The sequence below is a fragment of the Plectrocnemia conspersa genome, unplaced genomic scaffold (genome assembly GCF_051122295.1).
Source record: "Plectrocnemia conspersa isolate PC_06_02 unplaced genomic scaffold, ASM5112229v1 ptg000001l, whole genome shotgun sequence".
Lineage (NCBI taxonomy): Eukaryota > Metazoa > Arthropoda > Insecta > Trichoptera > Polycentropodidae > Plectrocnemia > Plectrocnemia conspersa.
The window spans coordinates 27,411,614-27,430,000 of record NW_028277165.1 but is presented as its reverse complement, the minus strand read 5'-3'; the positions used below and the strand labels follow the sequence as shown (position 1 = coordinate 27,430,000).

General features: G+C 28.5%; 1 protein-coding gene across 2 annotated transcripts in view; it reads right to left on the bottom strand.

The window, feature by feature from the left end:
• LOC148239485 (lachesin-like) overlaps window positions 1-18,387 on the bottom strand; it is an 89,026-nt gene that overhangs the window by 11,548 nt on the left and 59,091 nt on the right. For both annotated transcript variants that reach the window (XM_088185676.1, XM_088185681.1), the window contains exons 4-6: window positions 12,307-12,410; window positions 11,240-11,447; window positions 7,076-7,231 (exon numbers count right to left, since the gene is read on the bottom strand). In XM_088185676.1, coding sequence (XP_088041802.1) covers window positions 7,076-7,231; window positions 11,240-11,447; window positions 12,307-12,410 — 468 coding nt within the window. The remainder of the gene's footprint in view (window positions 1-7,075; window positions 7,232-11,239; window positions 11,448-12,306; window positions 12,411-18,387) is intronic.

The following is an 18,387-nucleotide window of genomic DNA, read 5'->3' as shown; positions in this document are numbered from 1 at the left end:
AAAACATACTAATATTTATTGCATAGCCGATATTTAAATAGTATTATGAATGCAAAGCAAAACTATATAAACTTCTAGTTTGAAGGGCATTATAGACTATAAAAAATAATACAGTTATGAAATAAAATAAAATAATTATTTATTATTTTGTAAAAAAAGTATAATATTACCGTATAATTTTTGCCTTATATAAAATTATTTTTTCATAATTATTTCAGTTTTGAATAAATAATGGCTTCACATTTTTATGTATTTTAGTATTTAAGGTAACTAGTATAATAAAAAATCATTTAAAACATATTTAAGGACTTGCTTAATTTTTTTTAAAAATGTGTATTTTTTTATTTAATTATTATTATCTTAGAGAGATTTAAAACATAATCTATGTATTTAAAGTCATCTCTACTTTATTCTATAGTAGATTTACATATCATTTATTATTAATTTAACAAATATATTCAATATTATTATTAGTCGTAGTATTGAATTAATATAATTTAAAATTATCTTGAAAATGCATATTTTTATTTTTAATTTATATATTTTTAATCATATTATATAGACCAACCCCTGCATAAAGTATGAGTTATTTTTCGTTTAATTGACATTTAGAGTGCCACATCGATCACGTCCGGCTATAAAACGTTAGAGTTCGTTAAATATTACATTCAACGAAATTTCTAGTCAAGAAGCGGTCCAAATATAAGCCCATCTCTCACGTTGTTGGGTCAACGCTAACCTTAATTTTATGAGGGACGAAAAACTAAATATACGCATACAATTCCAAGGTATATTTTCGTAACTTCACGACTACGCCTCATAAACAATTCACACCATTCGTAATTGAATTTAGGCATATTCTACCGGTAATTAAGCAGCCGTTTGAATTAGGCGAACGATATCCGTGCTAGAATAATTTACCAACGGAAAAACGGTTACTGTGAAAGTATAATATGTATACGTGTAAAATAAAAATTATAAACATTTAAAAAAAAAATTCTGTGGTGGATTAAATTTTGTAATTTTATCTATTTTACATATTTTTCATACACAAAAAAGCCGAAATTAAAATATTACTTGATTAATATGTAAAATTATACGCTGATTTCAGCTGTATCATTAGTAAAGTACAACAATTTTACATTTTGCGATAAATGCAAAACAGATGTGATAAGCGAGATTTTTATAAAAAATTAGCACAAAATTCGTATAGCCGGTTAATGCGTATTTAATTGGTTTATATATACTTTGTGTTCAATAGCTAGAAAATAATCTATTGTTATATTTTTTATATCTATCGAAGTTAAAAGAAAATGCTTTAATAAATTGAGAATTTGTTTAATTTGCATATATTTTGATGTGGGGTAGTTGTGCTTAATAATTCTCAGAAATTACATATACCCTAATCGTAAATCTATTTGCTCTAAATATTATAAGAAATTATTTGCTATGCTTTTATTTTATATTTAAGTATTTTATTATATTAGTAAATAGCTGTTCAGTCAAATCAATAGCAAAAATGCAAAAAAATACAAGTAAATTATTCATATGAAAGCAAAATGAGTTTAAAATAAAATAATCGCCTTATTTATTAAAATTTATTTAAGCTTCTTTTATGATTTCGATTAAAATAATGACAAAAACAATTCATCAGTGGTTCTTAAGCCGCTTACATATTAAGCTTTTTTTATTAATTAATTTAATTATAACTAATTAGGTATAAACCTCCATTATATGTCCTCTGGCTTCAAGTATTTTGTAAATTAAATTTAAAGTTGATCTAATATCTCAAAAAATCTCACTAAATATTACATTACATAAATTGATTCTACGTGATCAAATTTACTGTTGTAGAATTATTTAATAAAAAAATAATAATAATTATAGTATCCACGTGTAGTATATTCAGTAGAATTGAATTATCGCAACAACAACGTCAGTAAAAACGCTGGAGTGGGGAATTCCATTTATTTTCTGAGTCTATTTGCATAATTGCTCTTCAAAATAAATAATTCTGAAAACTACTTTCGTTTAATCTGTTTATCGGTAGGCGAATGTTATATTTTAAAATTTATTCATTCGGAATTCCTAGAATTTGCTGAATATTAATAACCGTGATGTTTTTTTTCTGATTTCTAATATGTGTGCAAATAAAAAAAAATATAATAAAACATAAAATTATATTTTTAAAATAATGACAAATAATCATCAGTAGTTTACATTTAAATTACAATTTATTGATTTAAGTAATAACTTATCTCATAACTAATTTTCCTTGTACTTCCATTTTAAATATATTAAAAATTGTTATTTTTGATCCATTGATCCAGGGTCCTAGAAAATCCCACCAAATGTTACGTATAAATACCACGTATATAAATTAATTCTTCTACGTAGTCAAATTTACTAAAGCTAAATTAAATAAGATCCGTTTACTAGAGCTTATTTATGTAAGATCAAATTCACTAAAGCTTAATTAAATATGATCCATTTACTGATTATTATTAAGAGTGATGTTTTTATTTAATTTCTAGCATATCTTTGTGCTTACATTTTAATATATACCAAATTAAAATTATCAGCGAAATCATTAATAGGTAAAGGTGATAAAATACATAGGTAGGTCTACTAAATCATCATATTACTAAGAAAAATAAATGTGTGAGTACTGAAAAATATTTATTTATATATTTTAATTATTAAAACTATTGATAATTAACATAAAATATATATATAAGTAATACATATCTATAAACTAATTTTATTTCTGTATTTCCATAAATATATTTTTGCTTGACTTTATTGACAAAGAAACCAGTTAAGCAACAAGATAAAAATATACCCCTGTAATTTTATCATTTCACTATTATTTTTCTATGAACTGTATCTCTTTGTTTTATCCACCTAAGATCCTTACTGATAAATTTTGAAAAGCTTGTAAGGTTAAAAAATATATTTTAATTGATTTGATTGTATCGCTTGAATATGAGATCAGTAAATACATGTTTAAAACTATACAGCTTTAAAGAAATATTTATAATATTTTGACAGATTATATCTCTGATCTTAAATCAAAACTTTGTTATATTATACCTGGAAAAAAAACAGTGCAATAATTAAATTATGCGCCATTTTTCATCTTACTGGTAGAATGATTGATTTAGCTATTAAATCGGCAAAGGTATTGTCTACAGATTTTTGAGATTATTTTGTAATAAATAGTTGTAACATAGTAAAAAGTCCATGCATACAGTAAATGACAGTGAGTTTTTAAGTAAATTTCCTGTAGTTTGAGTAGAAAATTTTGTACTAGATTTGCATGTACGACATTTTATACGACATAAGCATTTGTTGTAATAGATTTATTAGGTTTTATTGAACTGAGTCAAATAATAAAATAATATTAGCGCTAGACCAATATATAGTAAAAAAATTATGCTTATTCTGTTTCGGATTTTTTTCAACCATTTTGCCCAATGCTTTTAATTTAAAAAATATATTTTGAATAACATGTAACAATACAGTGTAAAAATGATTCACTATAATGCCATAATAACAGCAAAAATCAAGATTTTAGGCAAGTTCTTGTCTGACACTCGTTGGATTTATGCGGCACCCATATATTCAGCTTATTTACCATCTCGATTATTAAGTTATTGGAATAGTAAAGCTATGTGTATTTTAAGATGTCTCAGCAATCAATATCTTATACCAAGGTTGTTCAACCTGAATTCGGCATAAAATACTTGTAAAATATATTAAAACTGGTCATGCTTATGACTAACAATTAATTTTATTTTATATTTAATAATTTATATTTTAAACACTATGTTGACCCATTGCCGTCTAAAAGTTATCTGCTCTACACTACACAATCACTAATAGTAAATGAGTTTCATTAAATGATAACTAGACCAGTTTAAAAGGCTTAGTACTCTTCAGCCGTCTTTTCAAGTTGTCTACATTGAGGAGTTTGTTGCCTTGATGTTGACGTGCTGTTAACGCCTTGCTTCATAATTAGCAGCAAAACGTTTTAAAGCATTGGCGACGTCTTCGCTATTTAAGTCACTATGTACATATGGCTCATACCACGAAGCATTTACAATGTTTCGTAGCATTTATTTTGCAATTTTTAAATCATTTTAACATGGCACTGTTTGGCACATCCCCAGGGTTGTATGCTGTAGACCCAAACTGGTTTTTGGATTTGATTGTATATCTTGATTTTATTGTATATTATTAGTTTGGAGTTTCTTCCCATAAACCAACATAGCTTTCTATATTTTAATTCAAGCTCTTCTTTTTTTATATGTTCCTTCCATCGTAGTTTGTTGTTCAAGGTCATGCCAAGGTATTTAGCTGTATTTTTAAGTGAGATAGTGTTGTCGTTTATAATTATTTGCTATTGATCAGTTATATTTTTATTTGTGAAATTGATATGTACCGATTTTATTTCATTCAACTTTATTTTCCATTTCTTGCTACAATTGGTGATCTTAACTGCGGCTAATTTCAGTTTTTCGGTAATATTCGCTATTTCTTTTCCCACTTCCAGGATTGCTGTATCATCCACAAATGTTGAAATTGTTACATACTCTGTTTGTATCAAATCATACGTGTACAACGAATATAGTATCGGCTCTAGGACACTTCCCTGTAGGACTCCAGCTCTTATTATTTTATTTCTTATATTCGTTTTTTTGCATAATTCTAAACAAGCTGTTGCAAATGTACAGTTCAAGTAATTTTATATAATGCTTTGGTAGTATACTGTTTAGTTTTTGAATTAAGCCTCTGTGCAACTTCTGAAAAATAGCTGAACAAATATATTTTTTTTTTTAGTGCTTTTTATATGAAATCAGTGATGCAATGCATTTAATCGAGTTAATTTTGGAGTCCACACTGATGGTTAGGAATAGATTTTTTCTTCTATTATTTTTTAATTTTTTTAACAGGAGATTTTTAAATACTTTAGATATACTTGTTAGCAATGATTGAGGTATGTACGATTTTACTTCGTTTAATGGTTTTCCTGGCTTGTGAATCTTTATCACTGGGGACATGTTTTAATCTAAGCCATGTGTAAATTAAATATGTTTGTTTTACTATATGAAAAATTATTTATATTTTCGCCAGTTATTAAGTCGAATCCGGGTGCTTTATTTTAATTAATATTAGTGAGTATTTCTACAGCTACTTCTGTTGGTGAAACATAATATATTTCTTCGTTTTCATGGTTTTCTATTTCACTTCCTGTGTCGTTGTCTTGTATTTTAGTTTCGATGAGTTTGAAGAATTCCTAAAGATGATTAGCAAAAGCGTTGGCTTTTTGATTGTTATCTCTCGCCCAGTCTCCATTTATCGTTTTAATGGGTGGCATATAGGTATTTTTAACCTTTTCATTGCTTTCCATAAATAATATTCTGAATCTTTTTAATGCTGTTAAATTATCTAGGTGATCATTAATCGAATTTTCCTTTAGTTTTTAAATTTTTCATTTTAATTGCTGCGCTTTATTGTTTAGAATATTTTTATCATTGGTGTCTCTGGTTTGATGCTATATTCCCCTTGCCCTACTTCTATCATTTACCACATCTATTGTGTAATTATTGCTTACTGCTTATGTGTGAGTTTATTAGTATTGTTCCAAGCTGCTTTTTGTATGTCCTTTACGTAGTATTCAACTTCTTCCTCGAGTTGTTGTTATGTTTTTAAATAAACATTGTGCTCTATGTTGTTTTTCATTCTACTCTGAAGCTTTTCCAATCTGTTGTTTTATTGGTGAGAGTTGATATAATAAAAGTAAAAATCACTGGTAAATGATCAGAACTTAGCTCAAGGCTCTCTTCTATATCTAGGTAGCTGTTTGCCACCTTTCTGAAAATAAAGAACTGAGTATTAATGGGCCAATAAGTTGGTTTATAAGTTGTAGGAAAATCACATTTTAATTCTCATATCGCCTCTCTAAGTTCTTTGCCTTTTGTAGTAGTTAATCTTGATCCCCAGTATGTGTGCTTCCACAATATATCTTTCACTAAAATGCTTTAGGAGGCTTAAATAATGTTCTTTAGCTTGTTGTACAATATTGTTAATATGGGTAACAATATAGAAAATAAATATTTAATTTTATATGCCACCCTTGACAATATTTAGTCGGGCAATGTGGCCAAGAAAGGTTGTACAACCCTGTTTTACACTATCGTTAAAAAATACGTCGTTGATATTGCGCTGTCTGCACTGCATTGCTTTACAATTTTTACCAAACATACATTTAAAAAAAAATATATTCCTACACAATAAAAAAACATAAAGAAATGTAATGTAGTATCGACTCTAAAACTTGCAACTAAAGAAAATCATATTTACTTCTTTTTATATTTTAATGAGCCTTCTGACAAATAAAAAAATACGGAGCAGACTCTTAACAGCTTTGATGCTGTCTTTATTATTTGTAAAAATTATAAACTAACTATAATATTTAACAAAGCATTTATTTAATTTATTTTTACTGTAAGTGTGAAAATAAAAATCAAAACAATTTGTATATATATTCCCATACAATGATTTACTAGCTGTTTTACTTCACTCTAACCAAATTCATACAAAGAATTTTTTTTGGACGGGCACAATACCGATCGAAATAAATATTTACGAGGTGTTGATTAGTCTATCTGTTATACAATAATGCTTACAACTACTCATTTTTATAAATAAAAATTCTGCGTTTTTGCAAAAATTGCATTATATTTTAAAATCTTGTAGCTGATTATCATTGAAAAAATATATATTACGTATATTTACAAATATTCAGTGCATTTTTGTATGCATTCATTCGGTTCTATGTGCTACTAAGATTCTCGCAAAATTTTACCGTTTGTGACAATTATGCCAGTCGATTTTAGTTACATGTAAACACAACGTTACGCATATGCGATCGCGTGACACTCAATATTAACACTCAGCTTTAATCGTGTAGTATTTATTCATTGGGCGCAAGATTAATTTGTAGATGCGCGTGCCACGTAAACGTTATATTATTGGTATAATAATAATAATGTGATAATAATATATTAACCGTTTTCTCCGTTATAGCTGAAATCTTCACCGTCTTCCCGCCTCCACATCACGTACGGTTCTGGATAACCGGAAGCCTTGCAAACTAGCGTCACGTTGGTAGCTTCCCTAACCACCAAGTCTGTCGATGTTTTTTCGTCGATTATGACCGGAGGCACTGGAACGAAAGGGTTATGTTAAACGATTAGGTTTATTGGACGGTCTTTTACCTCACGTTGGGGGCAAAAAGTATACAGGCATAAAAAAAATATGCTTATATAGGCGAAACTCTCATATCTGCCAGTGTATGTGTGCGTTTGAAAATGGTAGCATAACAAATATATATAAAGCGCTTTTCAATTTGTAAAACATGTATTAGGTAATTACACATTGACTAATAAAACAATATTAAAATTTACTATTATTAACATTATAAAATAACATTAAAATTAATTTATAAATATGCATAAAAAATTTAATTTTGGTATATGATACGATTTTATGTTAAATAATTAATATTTTACTTTTTAAGTTTTGAGTTAATCTAATATAAGTAATTAAATAAATTAAAATCGTTAATTCTATATACTTTTATATACACATTTATTCTCTAATTGAGTGTTTCTATTTCTTTTAACGATTCTTGACGAAAGCAATTTAAATAAGTTTTGCTATATTGTAGTCAATAGTCAACACTGATGTTTTTAATTCGATCTTTGTAAGACTATGTATTGCTTTAATTTATTAAGCAATTCTTCTTGAACATCCAATTGACTAATTGTGATTACGAAAGTTTAAAAATAAGTAGGTAGTTTTAAATACATTAGGAGCTTCAAAGAGTTTTTAAGTATGATCATTTACGTATGATTATTTATATTACAAAAAAACATTTTATCAACGTATATAGAAATTATATGTAAATATTTGCAATATTATAGTTAGAGTATATATACTGAAATTGTATATAAATCGGTATTTAGGACTATTGATTCTGCATTTTTTAACTCGAATAAATGGTCGCAAAAATAAAGAATTGGTGTAGCTATGCTTAGACGTTAATGGTATTATGCCATAAAAATATGATAGCATGAAGAAAATGATAAAGCCAAATTAATTTAGATAATATAAAGATGATACCCAGACCGAATAGTTGTTGACAATTGTAGAAGAACTCGATTCAATGTTAAAAAAGCAGACAATATCATGATGAATTCAAAAGATAAGTTTGCATACATTTAAACGGAAATTGCTTTATTTTCAGTCTTATTAAAATGAATAATATAAAAAAAATATTTGCATGAAATTAAACGCAATTTTGTATCTAAATTCATTCTTTCTTAAGTTCTTTCTTTGCCTAAAACGATAGATACATAACCATTAAAATGTAATTAAAATCGTTTAAATCATTAATTTCTTTTGTATATACGTTACAATGATTTGGCTTTTCTCCCTTTTATTTTAGATTTTACCACTTTTACGCATTTTTTTATTATGACTATTATATACTTCCTATAGCTTTATTAAATTATATTTTAGGGAAGTGGATTTTGACCACCTCAATGGTTTGCTGTCTCGTACGGATTGGACACAATTGTATCAAACAATTGATGTTAGTTCTGCTCTTGATGTTTTTTATAAATTAATTTATGGTATTTTTGATGTGTGTTTTTCCAGAAGATATCCAACGACTAATAGAATTTATCCAATATGGTTCTCGAATGAGGTAATTACAATTCTTAGAAAAAAACATGTCATACATAAAATCTGGAAACGAACACGAAATTCTCTCATCTATGAAGAATTTCGTACTCTGCGATCGCGTGCAAAATTGATGATTTCCGATTGCCATCGGAACTATATTGGAGACTGTGAAAAGTCGATAATTTTAGATCCGAAAAAATTTTGAAAATTCGTTTACTAGAAACGCGATAGCCAATCCTTACTGTCATCGATGAGTTAGAACAACATCAATTTTGAAGGTTCTGAAGAGATTGCAGATGGATTTGCTAGGTATTTTCAAACCGTATACCATAATGATGGGTCACATTTTGAGTTTAATTCTAATTACGATGAAACTCATCGTTCATGGTCATCTTTGTTATCCATCATTCTTGGTCCATTTTTACCTCGGGACCAGATTTTATTCCAGACGACATTCTGAAAGGATGCAAGTCTGGTATTTTACAGCCTCTGAAATTTATATTTAATTTAATTTTGAGATCCTCTTGTTTTTCAGAATTGTGGAAATGTTCAAAAGTCACTCCGATTCATAAAAAGGGTCCCAAATCTCAGATTGACAATTACAGGCCAATAGCTTTGATCTCATCACCTGCAAAATTATTTGAAATTGTTTTGCATAAATACATTTTTAATCATTGCAGGTGTATGCTTCTCGACCAACAACATGGTTTCCGTAAATCTCGATCCACTGTCACTAATCTAATGGTTTTGTCTAACTATGTTTCAAAAGCATTGGACTTTGGTATACAAGTGGACGTCGTATACACAGATTTTGAAAAAGCATTTGATAAAGTTAACCATGCTTTACTTGTAAAAAAGTTATCAAATTTCGGGTTTTCTGAAGATCATATACATCTATTCTCAAATTACTTGACCAATAGATATCAATTCGTCAAGTATAATAACTCCTTTTCAGAACGATATAAGACCCCTACTGGAGTACCTCAAGGATCCAATTTGGGTCCATTGTTGTTTTTATTGTTCATTAATGACATAGAAACATCAATAGAGCATTAAGATTTTTTATTATATGCAGATGACTTGAAAATTTACAAGAAAATGCATTCGATTTCTGATTCCCTCGACCTTCAGGAGGATCTCAACTATATGGAAATGGGCTTGCTATAACCAATTGCCTTCCAGTGTAAAGAAATGTCACACAATTTCATTTTCAAGGTCATTAATGCCGGCAAAATATTCATACCATCTAGGCGGATATTTTCTGGAAAGGTATTCTTCAACTAAGGATTTAGGAGTGACTTTCGAAGAACGTTGGAAATTTAGCCAGCACATTGCAGAGACTCATAGCAAATCCTTAAAAATGCTCGGTTTCATTTTGAGAAATGCGCGTTACTTCAGGAATACTTTAGTATTGCGCACTCTTTATGATACTCTAGTCCGCAGCATACTAGAAACTAGCTCCATCATTTGGATCCCAGGCGTAATGAATCAATGTAATGAATTGAAGCTGGAAAAAGCACAACGTAAATTTCTTCGATATTTATACTTGAAGGAATACGGGTATTATCTGTTTTTGTTTCCCAGTGCTTTTATTTTGGGAGCCCTGGGATACGTTTCTTTGTCGACTCGCAGAAGTGTTTATGTAATTAAACACTTCTGGAAATTGCTCAAGGGCATCGTAGACAATCCTTCAGTGCTCGAGCAGCTTCAAATGTGGGCTCCTGAAGGTGGTTATAGTTCTCGGTCGCGTCCACTATTCTTGCCTGTTAAGTCTAGAACTGGAGCACTCGCCAACTCTTCTCTGGCCAAGGCTATTTATCTGCTAAATTCTGTCCATAGTAATATTGACATTTTCTCTTGCACATATGGAGTTTTGGTTCAGTTCGTATGGGACAATGCACACCTGTTGAGGTGATTTGTGTCTGTTGTTTTGTCTTGTTTATATTTGTATGTATTATGATGTATTAGTACTTTTGACTATCGTGACGCATTGGGTTTGCCTGTCAGGTCACGATGGTTATAATTTTATTAAATAAATAAATAAATAAATAAATAAATTAACGATAAAATTTTTGTATTAAATGCTCCTCTCCACAATTTTTTTCTAATGTACGAGTTGTTCTCATATATTGAAGATTGAAATTAAGTAGTAATAGTTCTATCGTAGCCACTATTATGCTTTTACAAAATTAAGAAAAAATGTTAGGATAGACCTTTAAGTATTTATTTGTGATACGTAGAGGTCCATGATAACTATTGCGTAATATATAGGTCAACTCAATAGAAAAATAAAATGACTTATAAATATATTTTATGATTGTATCTTTACTTTTAAAATATATCTCAAACATACATATATTTTTGAAAATTTTACTCCAGTTTATTTAAAAATATATTTTATGAGGTAAGATCCTTAAATAAATACATTTATTTCAATTTATTGATATATAGGATATAATGGTAATATTTATAGAAGTGAACTTACCAACTACTTGTAGATAACCCTGACGCGATCGCATGGGATCCGTATTCACTTGGCACATATACCACCCCCGGTCCGTCTCCTGCACGCTCTTGATGTGCAGGTACCATGAACGGTGGTCGTTGAAGGATAGACTTATCCGAGGGTTTTGCGATATGATGTTGTGGTGAATACTCAGAATAGTCTGAGTGTCCACTCTGACCCACGCCACCTAATTTGGAAATTCAAGCACAATCGTAAAACTATTTTATATCTTGAATAATAAATATATTCTAGTAAAATATGTAATTGTCACATGAATCCTATCACGTAGATCTCAAGATAATTATTATCGAATTTTTTAACTATTTAACAGAATTTTCACATTGTTACTTGGCACTAACTTATTGATTATTTATTCTAAAGAATTCTTGACACGTTCTAGACTCTGGAATTAGGTTCAAGTTTTTTGTTCAAAGAGACTTATTACATATAATGTTATGGGAACAATCTTGAACCAGTCAATTCGAATTTTAGATACACTTATTCATCTTTTTCCACATATAATGTTGACTTTGAACATATTAGCCAAATCTGGGCAGTGTCAAAAATCTCATTAATATTATCTTATCTAATTTAATATTTTGTGTTTAATTTAATTGCACTTGACATATACTACATATACAAATATATATAACATTCGATGAATATAACCATTGCAGAATTTAATAAATTTGTTTGCGTCTCGTGTTCATCTCAAAGACAGTTAAAGGTAAACCTTTGATGAGTTATTAACTGTCCAATTAATTAAAATAAGCCAAGCCAACGGTTATAACGAGAAAACGTGATATGATTTTTGTTTAATTAAATTTGAAAATTAAAACTTATTTTATTCATTATATTTATAAAAAAAGTGTTAGTTGAAATTTATAATCTAATCAAAGGCGTATGAGGTGAATTTTTTAATTAGTTATGGGGGAAAGTTTCTCGGAAATTTTCAAAGGAGGCAGCGCGAAGATACGAGCGAGTACTACCGCGCCTAATTTATTTGTCTTGAAGATTAACAATGAACAAAAGTAATAATAAATTACCTTAAACCCCCTGAGGTTATCGACTACACAGGCGAGCAAGGCATCTCTTCCGACGGAAACTGTCACGTTGGGTATCGGTTCGGCAAACTGCGGGAACATTGATTCTGAAACAAAGGAGAACAAGTAAATTATAACTGGTGTATAAAATAAAAATCATAAATTTCAATTATAATATATGTAGCGTTCACAATGGAATTATTGTAGACCCTCAATTAGCAGAGAAATCTAAAAGCATTTATCTATGTTTTGATTTCCAGGTAATCATTCTAATTAACTCTACAACCCTAGGCAGAAAATAATTAAACTACAATTTTAAATAAATATTGTCTTTGTTAAACATCACATAGTTGAAAATGTTTAATAAACATTATTCTAGCATTTATTAAATAAAACATTTTTTTTATTCATATATAAAAATATTATATTTTTTGAGTTGATTTATTAACTGAATTGCATTTAGTGTTTATTTTTCTGTCAATTCAATGTCCATTTAAAAGACAATAAGAGTTGAGTAATTGATTTTGTTCCATTTCAATAAAATATATCTGATGTTTTTTGGAAACAAACTTATCCAATTTACCCAATATTAGGATAAGTATACTTTAGGTGTGCTTATGTCCTGATTTTTATTTATTTAGTAATAATTTTGTTACCACTAAATGGAGTTATACTGCCAATATATAAAACATACATAGTGAAGGTACTAGTAAATAAATATAGAAAGCATATAAAAATATTTTTATAGATCAGTTTGACGTTTTATAAATAGACTTCAAGTAAGCATATATACATTTATTTATATTGACATTCAGACTGCAACCTACTGCAGTAATTGAAAGCATTAATACATAATGAAGGCACTGATTTCAATTTCAGGCTGGTGTTGCACAATATTTATTCGTAGGTGTTGGCTAATATTATGTTATAATGCATTAGGTTAACTTTGTTATGTAACAGCGTAATATTAATTATACATAAATAAAATAAATATTTGTACCATTAGCTATAAAGGTTAGCAACGTAACAAATGAGCGCGGACAAAATAGCGCTGCATTATAAGCGCTGCGTCATAAGAGCGCTTACCAAAGTAGCGCTGCAACAAAATAGCGTGCGTCAAATGCGCATATGAGCGTTTGACAAAAAAAAGCACACCATAAGAGCGCAAAAATACTTGGAGAAAATTAAATAATAAATATTTTATGATTTAGGTATATAAAATATAAGTAAATTGTGAGAAATTTACAAAGAATATTTTATGTGCCAGAGCGTATTAACAATTAAAATGACTAGGCTATGAAAACATTATTTATTAATTATTACTTGCATACGAAAGTATTGCTCCCCATTTTCATACGTACGATATACATTTATTTTGTACTAAAATGAAACGCTGATTTTGAATTTATCATTACATTTGTTCTGTAATGTTTCATTAAATTGACAAATAATTATCGATTCGACTGAATGCGTAGTTATAGGGAAGGTATATGGCCCGTCATACCTTTTTTTTCATCTCTTATAGACGACTACACTCTATCTCTTATTTTTTTTTAAATTAGGTGTAATTTTTTAAAAATCAAATTAATCATTTTGTGGAAGTTAATACTATACATGGAAGTAAAATAAGCTTAAATTTCATTTTTATTTTATTAAAATCAATCTTAAAAATTAAATATTGCCATCGTGGTTAAATTTTTTTGTAACAGGCTTGTTCTTCTGTCTGTCAGTACAGTGTTGTATGAAGATCAAACCTCTCGAAATCAACATTAGAACAAACATAAGGCATTTAAATAGTCTCTCTTTAAATTAAAAATAAAAAAAAGCTCAATATAAATTTCAACCGCAGAGTGTAAGATAAATAAAATCATCTGAAAATAAATGTGACTGCAAAGGATTAAAACATTAATTTTGCCGAATTCATTTTAATTATATTGTGAAATTATCAAAAGTGGAGTTACCTATGATTTTTTAAATACCTAATTGCAACCTCCTTAATTAATTGTACAAGCAAGCAATTGCTGTCCAGGTTCATAGTATAAACCTGGACAGCATTGGTATGAATTTCATACCAACACATGACATTGGCTAATGACACGGACGATACGAACTTGTTAAAATTATTTTTATGATATTAAAATTTAAAGTAGTAATTGGTGAATCTGTATGAATTATAAAAATATTTTTTATATTAGTTTGACATTTATTTTTAATGTGTAGAGTATGCTCGAGATAAGGATGCTGGTTTGTTATTGTGTGCGTGTACATGTATATGAGAGGGAGAAACGATGTAGCGTGTACTTCGTTGTCTCGCTTTCTCTTTTAAGGACAGTCGCTGATTCGTCAACGCTGGTATTCCTCATTAAAGTGCAGTGTGGCACAGAAATTCGATCTTCTCTAGTAATTCATTTTAAATAATTTTGTGTTGATATTGGTTTAATCGAGATATGTCCACTGTCCCATGGGTAGGTCACTAAACTCGTGCCACTGTTTTTTATTTATAAATGAAATTTTAAGAGAACACAATTTATTGGGTATATCTGGGTTAATTGATATCAAGGCTTCAAATTTTCACTGTAAGTTATTTGTTCTCTTACCCGTGGATTAAAATATTTTAATTATTTTTTCAATAATCCGTACGTTGTTGGTTTTTTACACTATTCTCTGTAAGGCTTAAAAAAGTTATTATTCTTATCGTTGCGCAAATGATATTTTTTTAATTTATTCAATGTACTCTAATGATTTAATAGAGTCGTCGAGCCATTAAACAATCTGCAAATAATTTTTTAGCCTATTCTATATCTTTTTGCTTTTGAAGAATAGCTAAAGACTTCTTTATTTTTTGACTAGTGAAAGATTTTGAATTTTGCAAATATTTAATTAATGATATCAATCTCTGGTTTCTTCGATTATATAATATATTTTTAATTGTCCGTTGAAATTTCCAACTTAGCTCAGATGTATGTATGTTAAATAAACATTTATTTTCTTTTAAAATAAAAAAATTACATATTCTGAGCGAAATTCTTTTGAGCCACACAGTTCACGCACACAATAACAAACCGGAATCCTTATCCCGAGCGTACTCTAATAGAACATTATTTCAAAATTACGTCACATTACAGACACCTGTATTTTTAAACTATTTTTTCCGCAAATTTCGTGCTTTTTTTGGCAATTTTTAGAATTTTAGATTTTTTTTATACCCAATATGGACTTCATAAAAAAATCACCGTGAAATTAGGTTTTTCGTTAAAAACATTTTGAGATAAATAACGAAAAATAAAATATAATATTCAATTTTCACAGCATCGCGGTTGGTTTTTGGGATCCGTCGGTTTAAGGATTTAAGTTTTGTACGTATGGGGATGGGGAGCCATACTTTCATATGTACGTAATAATTAATAAATATTAATGTTTTGATTGACTAATAATTTCAATCGTCATTACGCTCTGGCACATAAAATACTAATTTTACCGCTTATATTTCGTGAATTATAATTCTTTGTAAATTTCTCACAATTTACTTATATTTTGTACACCTAATTCCTAAAATATTCATTACTTGCTATTTTTAAGTATTTTTGCGCTCTTATGACGTGCTTTCTTTTTTTAAGCGCTCATATGACTGCGCATTTGACGTACGCAGCGCTTAAATGACGGCGCTCATTTGACGCACGCTCTTTTTACCGGTTGCCATTAAGGTTACATCTGTTGTTAATATCATTATATTTAATTTAATTTTTCAAAGAGCATAAGAATAGTATAAATTTAGATTTTGATTGTCGCTATAAGGATTGTTTGAACGGACACTAATTTAGATCTCACAGATACGATAAAAATATAAAAATATGAGATTTAATAGTCAGGGACCTATACAAACTGTGCTTTAAAGAGAAAATGTTTTCCATAGAATCTTATTGATACTTAATGAATTTTTGTGGCGTATATTTGCTGTGACTTTCCTATGATAAATAAGGAATAATATTATTTGCTCAATAATAAAGGAAATGATTTGACATAAATGCTTCTCTCGTATTAAATTCTATGTTGTGATTGTATTATACTATATATAGGTATATAAGACTAAATAAAGTATATAATAATAATTTAAAAAAAATAGCAACAATCAAAAAACATTGTTATTTTAATACCAGAAAATACTATTAAAATTTTTTGCGTTTCTCATATATTGAAAATTACTATAGAAACAACCTTAAATTGTTTTATATGCTGAAAAATGCATATCTTAGTTCCCACTTAAGTTGTTTTATTTTTTTTTTATTTACATTTTTAATTTGGAAAAATGAGTAAGCTATTTAAAATACAGTTGTGGGTATGCGAGCAAAAATTGAAATGTCTGCTTTTCAGAGGCAACTTTATCGGAGCATCTCCGAGACAGGGAGAAAAATGACGGTCTAGAAAAGGGGAAGGATTCATGGCACTAAAGTACTAAATCATGGTACAGTGACACTAAGGCAAGCAAAAATGACAAACTACACGGCGTTCAATGAAATAAATTATTATGGACAATGATTGATGTCCGGCAGCAGCAACGTACGATACATATTCATATGCGATACGACCGACGTACACTATTATTATACATAATGTCAAAACTACATTATGCACAATGACGTATGTTGATAGATTATTTACGTAACGGAAGAAAATTTATCGACATAAATATCGTTTCTGGTGACATTTGGTAATTTTTCATTGCACACATAATGTACATAAACTTTATGTTTCTGATATCAGTTTGTTGATTATTATATATGTATTTATAATAAATACTGACAATGATACAGATATTAACATTTTACCTACCGCTCACGCCAATTGGCGTCCTGAGTGTGCCGAAAGTTAAACACCGCAGACGCCAATTGGCGTCCTGTGTATGTTTTCGTTTCCATGTCAAGTTAAAAATATATGTTTAGTGTTTTATTTGCTTTTTTTTTACGAGATGACTAAATAAATGTATGAATTTTCATTTTTTTTTTTATTTTTTTTTTTAAATTATACTTAGACACATGCGAATGTTTTATAAATATATTTTATATTTCTTTCATCAGTCAGTTTCACTACCAGACAAACTTATGTATCTTTTGATGTGGTCCGAATATTTTAACAAATTTTTCTAGACATGGTATAAATGTAACAATGCATCAATTCAAGCCATTATTAAGTGGTTCTTAACATGTGGTTCGCTGGAAATAGAAATTAATTATTACATTTCCATATTATTAGATTTTAAAATTAATTAATGATTTTAAAATTACAAAAGCAAGTAATTTAGGAATTTAAATAAAAATAATTTAAATTGAACTAACCAGCGGTTCTCAAACTTTTTAAAATTTCTAAAAACTTTTATCCTGCACACTTTTTTTTCGGACGGTGTAAAAAAAGAAAAAATATGATATTTTATACACAAACATATAAATATGTATATTTAAAAATAATTTATTGGGTAAATGGGTTTATTTAGAAATAAAGTCAAATTAAATAAAATTAAAAAATACGATGTACAAATATAAAAAGTACAAGACACTAAAAATTTATCATACCATTAGATAGTATTGGATTACTGAGATTTATTATACCATTAGATAGTATTGGATTACTGAGAATCTCAAGATTGTCAGATTAGTAAGATTCTATTGTATTTTTTTTCTATCCTGTTATAAGGAAATTCCAACATATTTTTTGTGAGTAAATATTATCTCCCGTCAGATAATACTGGCTTACTGGAAATACCGAATCTCAGTGACACATTGTTTTAGAAAGTGGGAATTTTTTCGAGTAATTATTTTTGAATTATTAGCACGATACACATAAAAACTTATGGATAAGAATTAAGTTTAAGTTATACTATCGTGTGAAGTGCATCTGGTCTTCGTGTGCTCGAGTAAATATTCGAAAAATATTACGAACTGTTTATAAAACATTTTTTTTAGTTAGATACGAGTGTAGAATCTACCTGAAAATAATTACAGTTTCTGTTATTTAATATAGTGTTAAATATATATAGATATTCCAAGTGACAATGAAAATTATAGTGATAGTGATTCAGACTCCTCTGTT